Source organism: Lithobates pipiens, unplaced genomic scaffold, assembly GCF_037356315.1.
Source record: "Lithobates pipiens isolate NorthernLeopardFrog02 unplaced genomic scaffold, aLitPip1_a1.2 Scaffold_18, whole genome shotgun sequence".
Lineage (NCBI taxonomy): Eukaryota > Metazoa > Chordata > Amphibia > Anura > Ranidae > Lithobates > Lithobates pipiens.
This window is the reverse complement of record NW_027507758.1, coordinates 564304126-564323416: the sequence shown is the minus strand read 5'-3', so window position 1 is coordinate 564323416 and position 19291 is coordinate 564304126. Positions and strand designations below refer to the sequence as shown.

General features: G+C 45.8%; 1 protein-coding gene across 2 annotated transcripts in view; it reads left to right on the top strand.

Moving 5' to 3' along the window:
* The first annotated feature begins 16318 nt into the window (after positions 1 to 16318).
* Positions 16319 to 19291, top strand: part of CIMIP2C (ciliary microtubule inner protein 2C) — a 67677-nt gene continuing 64704 nt past the window's right edge. For both annotated transcript variants that reach the window (XM_077488984.1, XM_077488985.1), the window contains exon 1: positions 16319 to 16516. In XM_077488984.1, coding sequence (XP_077345110.1) covers positions 16443 to 16516 — 74 coding nt within the window. In that variant the 5' untranslated portion in view covers positions 16319 to 16442. The remainder of the gene's footprint in view (positions 16517 to 19291) is intronic.

Here is a 19291-nt window from a genome sequence, read left to right as displayed (position 1 = left end):
TCTAACACATGAATATGCTTTGATCTAAACCATTCCATTGTAGCTCTGGCTGTATGTTTAGGGTTGTTGTCCTGTTTGAAGGTGAACCTCCGCCCAAGCCTCAAGTCTATTGCAGACTCTAATGCCGTGTACACACGGTCGGACTTTCCGGCAGAAAATGTCCAACAAAATAATTTCATCGGATATTGCGATTGTGTGTGGGCTCCTGCGGACTTTTTTTTTTTCTCGAAAATTCTGATGGACCTAGAAATAGAACATGTTTTAAATCTTTCCGATGGAATCAATTCCTATCTGGAAAACCATTCATCTGTATGCTGTTCCGACGGACCCGTCGTACGTGTTGTACGTCACCACCTTCTAAAAGATCAGACTTTGGTGCGATCGCGTGTAGCAGACCTCCGTCCAAACTTTGTTGGAATTTGTTCTGATGGAAAGCCGGTCATGTGTACGCGGCATTACAGGTTTTGTTCTAAGATTGCCCTGTATTTGGCTCCATCTTCCCATCAACTGTGACCAGCTTCCCGGTCCCTGCTGAAGAAAAGAATCGCCCTACCATTATGCTGCCACCACCATGTTTCACGTTGGGGATGGTGTGTTCAGAGTGAAGTCCAGTGTTCATTTTCCGCCACACATAACGTTTTGCTTTTCGGCCAAAAAGTTCAATCTGACCAGAGCACCTTCTTCCAAATGTTTGCTGTGTCCCCCACATGGCTTCTCGCAAACTGCAAAAACTGGACTTCTTATGGGTTTCTTTCAACAATGGCTTTCTTCTTGCCACTCTTCCTTAAAGGCCAGATTTGTGGAGTGCATGACTAATGCCCCGTACACATGGTCAAATTTTCCGATGGAAAATGTTTGATCAGACATTTTCCATCTGAATTTCCGACACACAAAATTTGAGATCTGGATCTCAAATTTTCCTACAACAAAATCCAATCATGTGTACACAATTCCAACACACAAAGTTCCACGCATGCTCGGAATCAAGCAGAAGAGTCGCACTGGCTATTGAACTTAATTTTTCTCGGCTCTTCGTACGTGTTGTACGTCACTGCATTTTTAATGTTTGCACTTTTCGACCAACTTTGTGTGACCGTGTGTATGCAAGACAAGTTTGAGCCAACATCCGTCTGAAAAAATCCATGGATTTTGTTGTCGGAATGTCCGATCAATGTCCGATCGTGTGTACGGGGGATAATAGTTGTCCTGTGGTCAGATTCTCGCTCCTGAGCTGTGGATCTCTGCAGCTCCTCCAGAGTTACAATGGGCCTCTTGGCTTCTCTGATTAATGCTCTCCTTGCCCCGGCCTGTCATGGACGGCCATGTCTTGATAGGCTTGTAGTTGTGCCATACTCTTTCCATTTTCAGATGATGGATTGAACAGTGCTCTGTGAGATGTTCAAAGCTTGGAATATTTTTTATAACCTAACCCTGCTTTAACCATCAATGAAAATTTTTGGAAAAAAAGCAATTTCTTTGTTTCTGTTATAACATTTAGCAAAGTAGTAATTTTTCTTTATACATTTTGGCCAGAATTTACTACTGCTACATATATTTGTTAAAAATAACCCAAATAAGTAGTTTTTGGGAAAGTAGATATTCCAAGGTATTTAGTATGAGCCATGGCGAGTTTTTTTAAGTTGTATTTGTTTCCCACAATTCTTTGCAAAATGAAGATTTTTATTTTTCACATAATTTACTTATTTCTCACACACATCATATGAATACTTGCAACTACACCCCAAAATACATTCTGCCACTACTCCTGAGAGTATGGCAATACCACATGTGTGAGAGTTTTCCATAGCCAGGGCACATACAGAGACCCAACATGCAGGGAGCACCATTAAGCATTCTAAGAGCATACATTTCAAATCGAATTTTACTTCCTATTACACTTTTGTGAGACACTGATGAGCATTGTAGTGGAACTGGTGGGCACTGTAGTGGCATGGATGAGAACTGATGTGGCATGGATGAGTACTGATGTGGCATGAATGTGGCACAGATTAGCACTGATGTGGCATGGATGTGGCACTGATGAGCACTGATGTAGCATGGATGAGAACTGATGTGACACAGATGAGCCCTGATGTAGCATGAATGTGGCAGGAATGTGCACTGATGTGGCATGGATTAGGCACAGATGAGCACTGATGTGGCATGGATGTGGCACGATGAGCACTGATGTGGCATGAATGTGGCAAGGATGAGCACTGATGTGGTATGGATGAGCACAGATGTAGCATGGATGTTGCACGGATAATCACTGATGTGGTACATATGAGCATGATGTGGCATCGATGAAGCATGGATGAGCACTGATGTGGCATGGATGGGCACAGATGAGCATTGATAAGCACTGATGTGGCATGGATGCGCATAAATGAGCCATGGATGAGCCATGGGTTCGGCATGGATGTGCCATGGATGAGCTATGGATGGGCATGGATGAGCCATGGATAAGCCGTTTATGAGCATGGATGAGCCATGGATGGGCATGGATGAACACTAGGGATGAGCCGAACACCCCCCGGTTCGGTTCGCACCAGAACTTTCGAACGGACCCCATATTCGTACGAACGTTAGAACCCCATTGAAGTCTATGGGACTCGAACGTTCGAAATTAAAAGTGTTAATTGTAACGGCTAATATGCAAGATACTGTCCTAAAAAGGGTTTGGGGACCTGGCTCCTGCCCCAGGGGACATGGGTCACTGCAAAAAAAACTTTTAAAAACGTCCGTTTTGGCGGGAGCACTGATTTTAATGACGATTAAAATGAAAAAAAAAAGTGAAATATTCCTTTAAATATGGTGCCTGGGGGGTGTCTGTAGTATGCCTGTGAAGTGCCACGTGTTTCCCGTGTTTAGAACAGTCCCTGCACAAAATGACATTTAACGGAAATAACGTAATTTAAAGCTGCTTGCGGTTTTAATGTTATATCTGGTTCCTGCAATATGGTTGAAAATCATTGAGAAAAATGGCATGGGTAGCCCTCCCTGCCCATTAACAGCCCCTTTGGGTCTTGTACGCATATTAAGGGAAACCCCGTACCCATATTAAAAAAAGGAAATACGTGTGGCCCCCAGGCCCTATATACTCAGAACAGCAGTATACAGACGGTGCAAACAAGACAGGGACTGTGTAGGTTTGTTGTGTTAAGTTGAATCTGTTTGTAATTTTCAACTAGTACATTTTTAAAGTGTAGCTCCAGTCAAAAAAACTATTTTTAAGCTTCTTGGAAAACATAGGGAAGGGTTATCACCCCTGTATAATTTGTTTTGCCGTCCGTCTTTTTCAGAGCACGCAGACAGCACGCACAATCTCCTAACACTGACTGAGAGCTCTATTTAAAACGAGCAAGATATTTAGCTATATAGGTGGATATAGCGGTGTATACTGCGTTCAGAGCATGCAGACAGCATGCACAATCTCCTAACACTGACTGAAAGCTCTATTATAAAAGATAGATATATCGCTAGATATATAGGTGAATATAGCGGTGTATACTGCGGTCAGGGCATGCAGACAACAACCACTACAGAAGAGCAAGAACGAAAAATCGGCCGATAACGATCGTGTATACTGTGTTGAAGGTACACAGAACACCCATTAACTGCTACAGATGCCAACACACTACACAAGGCCGCCGCGCTGGCGGCCTTATATAGTGTGGGGCGTGTACTACACAGCCTGAGCTATGATTGGCCACAGGCATCCTGCCTGTGGCCAATCATGGCTCTCCTCGCTGCCGGCGCTGTGATTGGCCAAGCATGCGGGGTCACAGTGCATGCTTGGCCAATCATGAGCCAGCAATGCACTGCGCCATCGCAGTGCATTGTGGGCCGTGAGCGCCACACGAATTTGGTGCGAACGGCCCATAACGTTCGGAATTCGCCGAACGGGCGAACAGTATGTTCGACTCGAACACGAAGCTCATCCCTAATGAACACTTATGAGCACATATGAGCACTGATGTGGCATGGATGAAGCATGGATGAGCACTGATGTGGCATGGATGGGTACAGATGAGCATTGATAAGCACTGATGTGGCATGGATGCGCATGAATGAGCCATGAATGAGCATGGATGAGCCATGGATGAACCGTGGATGGGCATGGGTGAGCATAGATGAGCCATGGATGGGCACGAATGAGCCATGGATGAGCCATGGATGGGCACGGATGAGCATGGATGAGAACAGATGAGCCATGGATGGCCATGGAGGAGTCATGGATAAACACTGATGAATGGGCACGGATGAGCCATAGATGAGCACTGATGAGCATGGATGGGCACGGATGAGCACGTATGAGCCATGGATGGGCAGGGATGAGCACAGATGAGCCATGGATAGGCACAGATGAGTCATGGATGGGCATGGATAAGCACGGATGAGCCATGGATGGGCACGGATAAGCATGGATGGGCGCGGATGAGCCATGGATGAGCATGGATGAGCAATGAATGGGTATGAATAAGCACAGTTCAGCGCTGTGGGCACTTAAGATCCAAACCACAGCCCTGCAGCACCCGGCTCCCTCCTCTCCTCATACGATGTACCGATCTATGTGAGGAGAGGGAAGAGGGAAGAGGCTGGACCAGACATGCTACGGTCCGTCATTGGATGGAGCGATCAGGTGGTAAAGGGCTTCTTTCATTGGCCCTTTACCCCATTCCATGACAGCTGGGTCTTCCGGATCCGACCCGACAGTCATGTATATTCCTGGGTGCGCGTCGGTAAGTGGTGAAACTTCTCCACAACTTTATCCCTGACTTGTCTGGTGTGTTCCTTGGCCTTCATGATGCTGTTTGTTCACAAAAGTTCTCTAACAAACCTCAGAGAGCTTCACAGAACAGCTGTATTTATACTGAGATTAAAAATTACACACAGTTGGTTTCTATTTACTAATGAGGTGACTTCTGAAGGCAATTGGTTCCACTAGATTTTAGTTAGGGGTTTTAGAGTAAAGGGGGCTGAATACAAATGCATGCCACACTTTTCAGATATTTATTTGAAAAAAAATGTTGAAATGATTCATTCTTTTCCTTCCACTTCACAATTATGTGCCACTTTGTGTTGGACTATCACATAAAATCCCAATAAAATACATTATTTACGTTTTTGGTTGTAACATGACAAAATGTGGAAAATTGTAAGGGGTATAAATACTTTTTCAAGGCACTGTACATATATACTGTGTATATATATATCTATCTATCTATATATATATACTGTGTATATATATATATATATATATATATGTATGTATATATATATATATGTATGTATGTATATATATATATATATATATATATATATATATATATATATATAGATAGATAGATAGATAGATAGATAGATAGATAGATATATACACACACACACACAGCATAAATATAGTTGAAGATTATATACATTTTATGGTTTTTGCATTGGCAAGGCACAACCTCAAAGACTTTGCCATTAGAAGTTGCCCTCCTTGGCAGATGTTGATACTGTAGGAAGCCTCGTCTTTATAGCTGGACTCAATCATTGTCTCTCCAGATCTTCCATCGGGGATGTCACGGAAGGATGAACATGAATAGACTTGTAGCATACATGTACAAAAGGCCTCAAAAAGGGTTATTCGCAGAATCAAACAAATGCTGAATAATTATTAAAATGATTACGCAGCAATCTTGCACTGCAAATTGCAGCATCTGAAAAAGGAGACGGCATCAGAAGCAGGTTGGAAATGTCTCCTTTGATCTTCTATTAATCTGGTATAGTAATGCAGAGATATTGAGAATATCTCCGCTCTCAGTAATGACTAATAGGCGGTAACAGGGGAACCAGCCAACATGCACTGAACAGCCGAAAAGATGTCTGGTAACAGATCATCTATAGCCCTGGCGTCCAACCTGCGGCCCGAGGGCTACGTGGGGCCCTTTGGTATATGATGTGAGGCCTTCAGCACTCTGTAGTGGGAACATTTATTAGATTTGAGTCCTGATCTCAACCTGATAGAACACATTTGGGATGAATTAGAGAGGCGAGCCAGGCCTTCTCGTCCACATCAGTGCCTGACCTAACAAATGCGCTTCTGGAAGAAAGATCAAAGCTTCCCATAGACACACTCCTAAACCTTGTGGACAGGCTTCCCAGAAGAGTTGAAGCTTTTATAGCTGCAAAGGATGGGCCAAGTCAATATTGAACCCTATGGACTAAGACCGGGATGGCAAGTTCATGGGCATGAAAGGGCAGGCATCCCAATACTTTTGGTAATATAGTGTACGCTGTATATGTATAGCCACAACTTTTCCTTTAAGCCTTGGAGTATAGAAGGGTGACATCCCTTGTCAAGTATTTTTTTACACCTGCCTATGTCTTCCGGAGGGGGGGGGGGGGGCACCTTGGCAAATAGGGACCCTCGGGGACACAGACCGCAATAAAAATGTGTTAACCCTTACATTCTCTATTCAACGCTTAAAAAGGGTTTTGCCTTTACATACACTTTAACTATTTACCGTATATACTCGAGTATAAGCCGAGATTTTCAGCCTCTTTTTTGAGGCTGAAAGTGCCCCCCTCGGCTTATACTCGAGTCATCGCTGTCTGCCCGCTCGATCAGCGTGTCGAGCAGACAGACAGCGGCCATTCTATAATTCAAAAGCCGCGCCTCCGGCGCCGCCTTCGCCTGTGATAGGCGGAACACTGAATTTCCCAGCAGCCTGTGTTCCGCCTATCACGGACATCGTATCATCCTCGTACTACGGACGAGGATGATACGATGTCCGTGATAGGCGGAACACAGGCTGCTGGGAAATTCAGTGTTCCGCCTATCACAGGCGAAGGCGGAGGCGCGGCTTTTGAATTTTACAATGGCCGCCGAGGCGCCGACGAAGAGGGCACGGGACGGAGGCAAGGCACGGCACGGGACGGGACGGAGGCAAGGCACGGCACGGGACGGAGGCAAGGAGGCAAGGCACGGGACGGAGGCTCGGGACAAAGGCTCGGGACACAGGTAGGCTGGACACACACACACACACACACACACACACACACACACACACACACACACACACACACACACACACATGTATGGAGACACACACACACAGGGATGGATGGATACACACACACACAGGGATGGATGGAGACACACACACACAGGGATGGATGGAGACACACACACACAGGGATGGATGGATGGAGACACACACACACAGGGATGGATGGATGGATGGATGGAGACACACACACACAGGGATGGATGGATGGATGGACACACACACACACAGGGATGGATGGACGGACACACAGGGATGGACGGACACACAGGGATGGACGGACACACAGGGATGGACGGACACACACACAGGGATGGACAGGCATGTCTCACCCTCGGCTTATACACGAGTCAATAAGTTTGCCAGTTTTTTTGGGGGTAAATTGGGGGCCTCGGCTTATATTCGGGTCGGCCTATACTCGAGTATATACGGTATGTAAAATACATAAAATTATCCACTTCAGCTCCAGAAGGTTTGACCCCCTTTATGACCAGGCCATTTTTTTGCTATTTAGCACTGCAATATTTTAACTGGTAATTGTGCAGTCATGCAACGTTGTACACAAATTAAATTTGTATCAATTTTTTTCACACACATAGAGCTTTCTTTTGGTGATATTTGATCTGGGTTTTATATTTTTTATTGTATAAATGAAAAAAAGACCAAAAAAAATAAAAAATACTTTTTTTACTTTCTGCTATAAAACATATCCAATCAATAAATAAATACATTTAGGCCAAAATGTATTCTGCTACATGTCTTTAGTAAAAATGAAATTCCACTAAGTGTATATTAATTGGTTTAAGTTATAGTGTCTATACACAAGCTATGGTATAGATACTGGGATTTTTTTTTTTTTTAAATACTAGTAATGGCGGCGATCAGCAACTTATAGTGGAACTGTGATAGTGCAGCGGGAAATCTGACACTAACTGATGCTGGGTGGGGACTGACTAAATGACACTGACATCTCCAGTGACACTAATACAGTATTCAATGCTAATAATACTGTACTAATGACACTGGCAGGGGCAATCAAAGGGTTAGCTGTGTGCCCAACAATGTGTATTGGGTTTACTGGGTGCTGTTTTCACTAAGTAATGTGCTTTTCAGGGAGAAAAAAAAATACAGCACATCGCCCTGTGTTGGTTGTCATTCACTTAGCTGATCGGCGTCTTCCAACCATAAATCATTGGAGCGAATGGTAGCACAGCCGAGGCGGCGGGCGCGTGCTCATCTGCCCCTACCCAGAAGAGTCGGATCAGGTACATTTACATGTTCCGGTGCAGTGGTGCCGCCCTGCTGCAGTATATCTGCGGTAGGTGGAACCAAGTGGTTAAACAGTCAAATCTTTGTGGACACCAGACCCCCATGCCTATATATAAGCTTGTTGAACATTACATTCCAAATCCATGAGTGTTATAAAGTTGGCTCCTCCTTTGTAGCTATAACAGCCTGCGCTTCTCTGGGGAGGCTGTTCACAACATTTTGGAGGGTGTCTGAGAATTTATGCCAGTAGGGTAAAACAGCATTGTGAGGTCAGGTACTGATGTTGGATGAGTAAGTCTGGCTCACAATTGGCGTTACAATTTATCGTAAAGATTTTCAGTAGGGTTCAGGTCAGGGCTCAGGCAAGCTCAAGTTCCTCTAAACCAATCGTTAAACCATATCTTTATGGAGCTAGCTTTGCACACGGGGCACAGTCATGCTGGAACAGAAAAAAAGCCTTCTCAGACATCCCAACCTGCAAAAACTCATTTCAGGGAGGTGGGCGTGGCTTAAGCCATGCTACATATTGGGCGTGGCTTAAGCTGTGCTACATATTGGGCATGGCTTAAGCTGTGCTACATATTGGGCGTGGCATAAGCCGTGCTACATATTGGGCAAGGCTTAAGCCGTGCTACATATTGGGCGTGGCTTAAGCCGTGCTACATATTGGGCGTGGCTTAAGCCGTGCTACATATTGGGCGTGGCTTAAATGGTGTGGTTCAATAGAGTCAGAGATGACTTACATAGTGTAGAATGTAGTAATGTTAAATAGGGAATGTACAGTGCGGAGTGTATGGCGGTGGGTAGTATGTGCAGGAGAGGAGTGCGGAGTGTATAGCGGTGGGCAGTATGTGCAGGAGTGGAGTGCGGAGTGTATGGCGGTGGGTAGTATGTGCAGGAGAAGAGTGCAGAATGTACAGCAGTGAGTAGTATGTGCAGGATGGTGTCAGTAGGGCAGTGGCTGGTGTCAGTAGTACTTTATTTTTTTATTAATTTTTTTTACAATTGTATTTTTAAAATAATTTTTTACAATTTTCAGTAGCGCGGTGTGTCAGTAGGTTTTTTTTTTTTCTCTATTTTTTACAATCTTGTTGTTTATTATTTGCTTTAAATCATCTTTTAAAATATTTTTTTCACAGTGCTTCTGGGGAAGGTGTGGGGAGTATGTGGTGTGATGGTGTCAGTAGGGCAGTGGATGGTGTAAGTAGTTTTTATTTTCACATATTGTTTTTCTACAATGTATTTATTTCTTTATTTTAATTTACAATGCTTTCTGGGGGGAGGGGGTTGGGGCAGTGAACAGTATTGGTAGAGCAGGGGGGTGGTGTCAGTAGTTTTTTATTTTATATATTTTTTTATAATTACATTTTTTATAATTTTTGTATAAATATTATTTATACAAAAGGAAAAGGGATTGAGGACATTGATTCGCCAGTCACTTTCTCAGCATTGAAGATGAATGGACAGAAGACAGCGGCTCCTGTCCATTCATAAACTGAGCACAGACGTTACTCTGCTCAGTTTTCACAGGACACAGGAACGATCTCGCTCACTGTGTCCAATTCAGAAAAGAAAGGGTGCCGGTAAATGACCGGTCCCTTCCTCCGCTCTCCATCCTGACAGATACCCACCGCCGGCGGGAGAGGAGAGGAGGGAAAGGGGGGGCGGAGGAGGAGGACAGGGAGCCAGGGAAGAAGGGGAGTGAAGGACATGGAGGGGAGCTGTAGAAGAAGGGGGTGAAGGACACGGAGGGGAGGTGGAGAAGAAGGGGGGGAGAAGGACACGGAGGGGAGCTGGAGAAGAAGGGGGGAGAAGGACACGGAGGGGAGCTGTAGAAGAAGGGGGAGTGAAGGGTACGAAGGGGAGCCAGAGAAGAAGGTGGGTGAAGGACACGGAGGGGAGCTGTAGAAGAAGGGGTGAGAAGGACACGGAGGGGAGCTGGAGAAGAAGGTGGCGTGAAGGACACGCAGGGGAGCTGGAGAAGAAGGTGGGTGAAGGACACGGAGGGGAGCTGGAGAAGAAGGTGGGTGAAGGACACGGAGGGGAGCTGTAGAAGAAGGGGGAGTGAAGGGCATGAAGGGGAGCCAGAGAAGAAGGTGGGTGAAGGACACGGAGGGGAGCTGTAGAAGAAGGGGAAGAAGGACACGGAGGGGAGCTGTAGAAGAAGGGGGAGTGAAGGGCATGAAGGGGAGCCAGAGAAGAAGGTGGGTGAAGGACACGGAGGGGAGCTGTAGAAGAAGGGGAAGTGAAGGGCATGAAGGGGAGCCTGAGAAGAAGGTGGGTGAAGGACATGGAGGGGAGCTGTAGAAGAATGGAGGGAGAAGGACACGGAGGGGAGCTGTAGAAGAAGGGGGGAGAAGGACACGGAGGGGAGCTGTAGAAGAAGGGGGGAGAAGGACATGGAGGAGAGCTGTAGAAGAAGGGGGAGAAGGACACGGAGGGGAGCTGTAGAAGAAGGGGGAGTGAAGGGCATGAAGGGGAGCCAGAGAAGAAGGTGGGTGAAGGACACGGAGGGGAGCTGTAGAAGAAGAGGGGAGAAGGACACGGAGGGGAGCTGTAGAAGAAGGGGGGAGAAGGACATGGAGGAGAGCTGTAGAAGAAGGGGGAGAAGGACACGGAGGGGAGCTGTAGAAGAAGGGGGAGTGAAGGGCATGAAGGGGAGCCAGAGAAGAAGGTGGGTGAAGGACACGGAGGGGAGCTGTAGAAGAAGAGGGGAGAAGGACACGGAGGGGAGCTGGAGAAGAAGGTGGGTGAAGGACACGCAGGGGAGCTGGAGAAGAAGGTGGGTGAAGGACACGGAGGGGAGCTGGAGAAGAAGGTGGGTGAAGGACACGGAGGGGAGCTGTAGAAGAAGGGGAAGAAGGACACGGAGGGGAGCTGTAGAAGAAGGGGGAGTGAAGGGCATGAAGGGGAGCCAGAGAAGAAGGTGGGTGAAGGACACGGAGGGGAGCTGTAGAAGAAGGGGAAGTGAAGGGCATGAAGGGGAGCCTGAGAAGAAGGTGGGTGAAGGACATGGAGGGGAGCTGTAGAAGAAGGGGGGGAGAAGGACACGGAGGGGAGCTGTAGAAGAAGGGGGGAGAAGGACACGGAGGGGAGCTGTAGAAGAAGGGGGGAGAAGGACATGGAGGGGAGCTGTAGAAGAAGGGGGGAGAAGGACATGGAGGGGAACACAATTTTCAAAATGTATTTGTATACTTTGGCATTAGCAGTACACCCTTCACTGGAAACATCTGAACCTCGTCATAGAGATATACAGTATATATAGTAGTGGTGAGACACACGGGTCCCCTCAGGTGTAATCCATTCACCTTCATGCGCTGCAAATACAAATAGTTCCAAAGAGAGGGAATGAGGCACAGAAAAAAATTGCTTTTTCCTTTAATTCCTTTTGTCACCACATGGAACTATTGATGAAAGGAAATAAAAGAAAGAACATTTTTTTTTCTGTGCCTCATCCCTTCTTTTGGATATATAAATTTGTCAACTCTCCCGGATTTTGTCAGTCCTGCATATTTGCTGTGTGTCGGGCTGTGCCCTGAAATCACAGAATCGCTTTTATTTGAATTATTGACGTTGTGCAGTAACTCAAACAACGCTGTAACAATATTAGCTGAAAGTTTCACAGCCATGAGTGGGAGGTTGCTCAGAATTAGGCTTTGGACCACCCAGAAAGTGAATGACACCTGATGCAAAGGAGCACTCTGATGGGCACACCTGATGTGATGAGGACACCTGACGTCAGGGGGCACTGTGATGGGGACAGCTGATATAAGGTGGGACTGTGATGGGGACAGCTGATGTAAAGGGGCACTCTGTTGGGCACACCTAATGTAAAGGAGCACTCTGATGGGCATTCCCTTATGTGATGGGAACACCTGATGTAAAGAGACGCTCTGATGGCGACACCTAATGTAATGGGGCACTCTGATGGGGACAAATGATGTAAGGGGCACACTGATGGGAGACACCAGACATAAGGGGGCATTGTGATGGGGATACCTGATGTAAGGTGGGACTGTGATGGGGACACCTGATGTAAAGGAGCACTCTGATGGGCACACCTGATGTGATGGGGACATCTGATGTAAAGGGGCACTGTGATGGGGACAGCTGATGTAAAGGGGCACTCTGTTGGGCACAGCTGATGTAAAGGGCCACTCTAATGATGACACCTAATGTAATGGGGCACTCTGATGGTGACAAGTGATGTAAGGGGCACACTGGTGAGCACTCTGATGGGCATGCCTGGTGTAATAGGGACATCTGATGTAAAGGGGTACTGTGATGGGGACAGCTGATGTAAAGGGGCACTCTGGGAGTGCACCGCTCCAAAGTGACCACCTCTCCTAAGAACAGCTGTCAATTAAGCAGGGTGCTGGCTCTGTTTGCATCAGAGATAATGGAAGAATAGAATGCTGGATAGCCGCACTCCAAAAAAGTTCACCTTTACTAAAAAAAGGGGGAACTCTGATGGGCACACCTGATGTAAAGGTGAACTCTGATGGGCACACCTGATGTGAAAGGGCACTCTGATGGGCACACCTAATGTAAAGGATCACTGTGATGGGCATACCTGATGTGATGGGAACACCTGATGTAAGGGGGGCTCGCAGTCTCTGATTCATCACAGAGGTGTTCTATCGGGTTGATATGGAATATGGCAATAGTGGATAAGTGCCATCATTCCTGATAGATGGAAATGGAGAAATCCCTCTAAGGGTGGGACTATAGCGGCACTGGTCAATTAAGTCAATAAGGTAGTAAAAACATATATCAACTTTTATTACAAACTGTACATATACAAAACATCAAGTGAAAATTATGTATGACAACCATACATAAAAATTAAAAAGAATGGAAACCTCTGCTCCTAATCTTCAGATATTGGGACCCCATACTGCTGCCATGGTCTACTTCTTCAGGTACTGGACCCATTCTAGGGCCCCACTCTCCACGAGCTACAGTGGACTGGATTCTGCTATGTTTACTTCTGGCCCGTCGTCTCATACTCCGATATTGGCTATCACCTCCTGGCCCTCCAGCCTCCCAACTCCACAAGGATCTTCTCTCCCTATTGTACAAAGAAAGGCTCACGACAGACTTCTCCCATTTTAACCAAAGAGCGGCCTTCCTCGCCAGGTGGCAGTTGTTCATAACCTCAACCATGTCACTACCTGATCAACGTACATTGGATCAACTTTCCTTTACCTACAATGGATCGTTCCACTTCTAATACCACTCTATGACTTACTACATAGGCCAGCTCTCCCCGAAGCCCTTCTCCCCCAGGATCCTTTTATGTGGACATTACTTATGAACCCCCTTACAATGTATCTGTGTTTCATCTACTTCCTCTTCCCGCTACCTCTCCCCCCATCCCCATGTCCCTCCCCTATCCTTCCCTCCCCCCCCCTCCTCCCTCCATCATTCTTGATTAACCTCTAGACCTTGCTTTATAAGTTATAGTTAGGCATTTGGTCCTTTGGGAGCCGGTCTTAGCGCCTGCTCTAATTAGGGTTCAAAACAGTCGCTGATCCATCCAGACTGGTCTCTATTACCCTTGGTTACTATGGTTTTACTGTTTTTGAACGTTTCTGTGTCTCAGGGTTTCTCTTTGCCCCAGGGATTGACCTGGATCTGTATCTCTTCATTACTGAATATGCCTTTACATGAGCCTCTGTATTTTCTATTTCTTAATAAAAATTATAAAAAAAAAAAAAAAAAGAATGGATACAGACACCATAAGGTGTCCAAATCATTTGGTGGAGGGGGATTATGGTGTCGGTTGTTTTTTAGGGATTGGGCTTGGCCCCTTAGTTCCATTCAAGGGAACTCTTAAGGCGTCAGCATACCAAGACATTTTGGACAATTTCATGCTCCCAACTTTGTGGGAACAGGAAGGGGATGGCCCCTTCCTGTTCCAACATTACTGCGCACCAGTGCACAAACACGATCAATAAAGACATGGATGAGCGAGTTTGGGGTGGAGAAACTTGACTGGCCTCCACAGAGTCCTAACCTCAACCAGATACAACATCTTTGCACAGGCACCTGGTTTTGACAGGTACCCGCTCCCACTTCCAGCTGATGTCGACGCGGCCCCCTTCCTCCTTCCCCCACCGCCGTGCCACTTACAAAGCGCAGCATGCTTTCACTTGCACAGAGGGGAACTGGCTGTGAAGCTGCAAGGCTTCGCTGCCGATTTCCCTTAGTGGAGATGGTGGTGGCAGCACCAGAAGGACGAATGAAAAATCAGCTTGGGTGAACACACCGTGGGATCCCCAGACAGGTAAGTGTCCTAATATTAAAAGTCCGCAGCTACAGTATTTGTAGCTGCTGACTTTTATTTTTTTCTGAAAGAGCCTGGAGCTCCTCTTTAAGATGTAAATGTGAGATGACTTATGTGTCTATCCCCAAGGGACAGGAAGCTGCACAGATCCAGGATTGAGTGTAGGGAGAGAGGCGATAATGGAATCATCCTGTAAATGGAATCTTCATCCTTCCTCAACAACAGGATAGGACCAGGGGAAAAGCTACGAGAGTCTATAAACTCTAAATGTAGCATCCTTCTAATATATCAAATCTATCGGAGTGATTGGAAGCTTTCCGATCATGTGACTGAAATGCCCGCCTCCCGGCATCTGAAACTTCTTAAAGGGCCGGGAGGCGCCGATGTTGAGGGGTTAAGCATAAAAAAAACACTTGAGGCGTGCAAATGCGCCTATAAGCCTATAGGCCTATATATGCCTAAAAGATAGGTGTGTTTAGCGCTTGAGTGTTCATTCCAATGGCCAGAATAAATTCATATTCTGGCTAATAAAATCCATAAATGCTCAAAGAGCTTGATGTGCCTATACACATTTAAATTCATGATCAAAATGAAAAGACGTTGAGGGGAGCTGAACAATAGTTTGGTTCAAACTTGGTTCAAACCGATGGTTCAAATCACGGCTGATTCATCAGGGACCTGGGATCTCTGGTTTAGCAGATATTTGAACCATCTATGGACAGGGTGATTGTACCCAAGTTGATCCATCCATTGACTTGGATACAACCAGAATGCTGGATTTTTACATGCTATAGCCTCTAGCAATAATCACTGTGTTCTCCTGGCAGGGACACCCCCCCCCCCCCCATACTAACGATCTGTCGATAATCTGATCGTTAGTATGCTGCTTTTGACAGACGATTACGAATTTTCGGCAGACAAAAAATGGATGTGCAGGCTTGAAAATTTTTGTCTGATGTGACCACAACGTCCGATTTCTTTTCATTAGTACCGTTTTCTGACCAAAAAAAATCTGAAGAGCAAGACTAAGCATGCTCAGAAATGAAAGAACACATACAAAACAATTCAACACATCACGTCACTTCTGACGTTGAATTCTGTCATCAGAAAATTTTCTGACGGTGAGTACCCTCTTCACTTTGGACTTGTGACTAGCATCCAACAAAAAACTGGAGAAAATTCATCCAATAATCTGGCCGTGTGTTCAAGGCTTTAGTTAGGGGCCTCATCAGAATTTTACTATGAAACCCCACAATACATAATTACATCCCTGACCAAGAGTGTAGCTGGTTTGGGCTTTATACACTTTAGTGCTCAACCTTGGGTGAAATGATTGTAACATGTTGTCTACTCTGCACCCCTTTTTAACAGTTGGCATACATTATGCAATCTGATTGTACAATCCCTTTACAATCTCATATACATATGTAATCAGAGGACAAACCTATACAATCCAGCCAATTTCTTTCCAATCACACATAGTTTTTAGGTAGATCTAATTTTCAATCACATTGTATGGTGTATGGCCTGTATAAAGCACGGTCCCTCCCAAGTAAGAATTGACTTTATTATGACCTGTCATTAGTTTTTGTCTCCTTTTATCTAGTTTTGACCCACTGGTTTCTCTGGTTAGTAGTAACCCCTGGCCTGTCACAGGCTGAAGGCGTGTATTGTGTACAGTGTGGTGTTGTCGGGTTGCTCGGTGACGGTCACCAGGGAGACGCAGGTTAGCGTGTCAGGACAGAGCTGTGTGTCCTGGGTACTGAAGCCTCCAGCCAAGGGTCTTGGGTTTCCCTGTGAGTCACATTGGTCACGGCACCGGGTGACAGATGGCGTCCAGGAGTGCCGGCACATTGATCACCCACAACAATGCCACCTACATCCCACCTGCTCTCATGCCTGGGTAAGTGTCAGTGGATGACATATGCTCCATGTCTGCACACCTAAAGGACAACTGATCCCTCTCCCCTCCCCACCTGCTCACTGCCTAATGCACTATATACAGAGACCTGAATGAGGGGAAAGAAAGTTTAATAGCTCTGACATATACCGTAGTGCTGTACAAAGATCACTGAGCCAGTCACATTCTCTGTACCAGAGGAGCTTACACTCTAATGCCCCACCGCACACACAATAGTATTATACTCGTATATAGCTCTGAGATATGCTACAGTGTTGTACAGCAAACACATTTCCCATCAGACTCTCACCTGAAGAGCTTACACTCTAATGTCCCACCACACACACAATAATATTATACTGTTATATAGCTCTGACTTACGCTAGAGTGTTGTACAGCAAACACAACATTTCCCATCAGACTCTCGCCTGAAGAGCTTACACTCTAATGTCATGCACAAATATATATTTTTATACATTAATATAGCTCTGACATATACCACAGCACTGTACAGAAAACACTATTCCAGCAACATCACTGTCTGTACCAGAAGAGCTTACATGCTAATGTTGCCAACACAGTCACACACTATTATTATACATTTATATGGCTCTGACATATACCACAGCACTGTACAGAAAACACTATGCCAGCAACATCACTGTCTGTACCAGAAGAGCTTACACTCTAATGTTGCCACCACAGTCACACACTATTATTATTAATTTATATGGCTCTGACATATACCACAGCACTGTACAGAAAACACTATGCCAGCAACATCACTGTCGGTACCAGAAGAGCTTACACTCTAATGTTGCCACCACAGTCACTCACTATTATTATTAATTTATATGGCTCTGACATATACCACAGCACTGTACAGAAAACACTATGCCAGCAACATCACTGTCTGTTCCAGAAGAGCTTACGCTCTAATGTCCTCCCACAGTCACACACTACTATTATACATTTATATAGTTCTGACATATTCCATGGTGCTGTACAAATTACTAAGCCAGTCGTATCCTCTGCACCAGAAGAGCTTACCCTCTAATGTTCCCCCCACAGTCACACACAATGTCATTATACATTAGTATAGCTCTGACATATACCACAGCGCTGTTACTAAGCCAGTAACATTCTCTGTATCAGAGGAGCTTACACTCTAATGCCCCGCCACACTCACACTATATTAATATACATTTATATAGCTCTGACATATACCACAGCACTGTACAGAAAACACTAAGCCAGTAACATCACTGTCTGTAATCAGAGGAGCTAACACTCTAATACCCTCCCACAGTTATCAGAGGAGCTTGCACTCTAATGTCCTCCCACAGTAATCAGAAGAGCTTACACTCTAATGTCCTCCCACAGTAATCAGAAGAGCTTACACTCTAATGTCCTCCCACAGTAATCAGAGGAGCTTACACTCTAATGGCCGGTGGCATCACTTTCTGAACCAGAGGAGCTAACACTCTAATGTCCCCAGTCACACACAATATTATTATACGTTACTATAGCTCTGACATATACCACAGTGCTGTACAGAAAATACTAAGCCAGTGGCATCACTTTCTGTACCAGAAGAGCTAACACTCTAAGGGCCGGTTCACACTATTGCGATACGAGAACCTTGCGAATGAACTGCGGGTTTCCGCATCGCACCCGACACACACGGCAGTATGCAAACTGCTGGGAGTGTCATTATATGTTAACGACACCCCCATTTCAGCTCGCATATCACACTGCGAACTGACAGTTCGGATATGAATAGGATCGCATATGTGTGAACACACATGCGATCCGATTCTGGTTCGAACAGAAAAAAGCGTCCTGTGTGTGTTTGGACCAAATGCGGTGCGATATCAGCCATACTATCTATGGCTGACATTGCACCGCACAGACATCGCATGTAATGCCTTCGCAGTAGTGTAATAGTGTGAGCCGGCCCTAATGTCCTCGCACAGTCATACATTAAGATTTACATTTATATAGCTCTGACGTATACCGCAGCGTTGTTGTGAATACTGAGCCAGGTCCAACAAAAGAGCTTACACTTTAATATCTCTACCACAGTCCTACACTATTATTATTGTACATTCATATAGTTCTGACATATACTGCAGTGTTGTACAGAGAACACTGAGCCAGTCCCATCAGAAGAGCTTACACTTTAAGACCCCTTTCACACCACACTGCCCATAGCGTGGGCGGTAAAACGCTGCTATTTTTAGTGGCGTTTTACCGCTGGATTTGCGGCGCATTTCGGCCGCTAGCAGGGCGCTTTTACCCCCCGCTAGCGGGCGAGAAAGGGTTAAAACTGCCGGCAATACGCCGCAATAGCGGCGTTTTGCCAGCGGTATTACAGCGCTGCCCCATTGATTTCAATGGGGAGCAGCGGTGGACGAGCGGTAAACACACCGCTCCTTCACCGATCCAAAGAAGCTGCTGGCAGGACTTTTCGCTGACGTCCTGCCAGCGCACCGCTGTAGTGTGAAAGCCCTCGGGCTTTCACACTACATACAACGGTGCAGCTTCTTTAGGGCGGATTGCAGGCGCTATTTCTAACGCTATAGCGCCTGCAAAACGCCCTGGTGTGAAAGGGGTCTAAACCTTTCATCCAATTTCTTCAATTCTATGTAGCACTGACCCCCGAAGGAACTGCTGATATTTGATTGGGCCTGTACTCTGCTATTCTACCCCCAGTAAATTGTCTCAACCCTTTCGACACAGCTGTGAAAGATTGCTGGTGTGAATCTAGGCAACAAA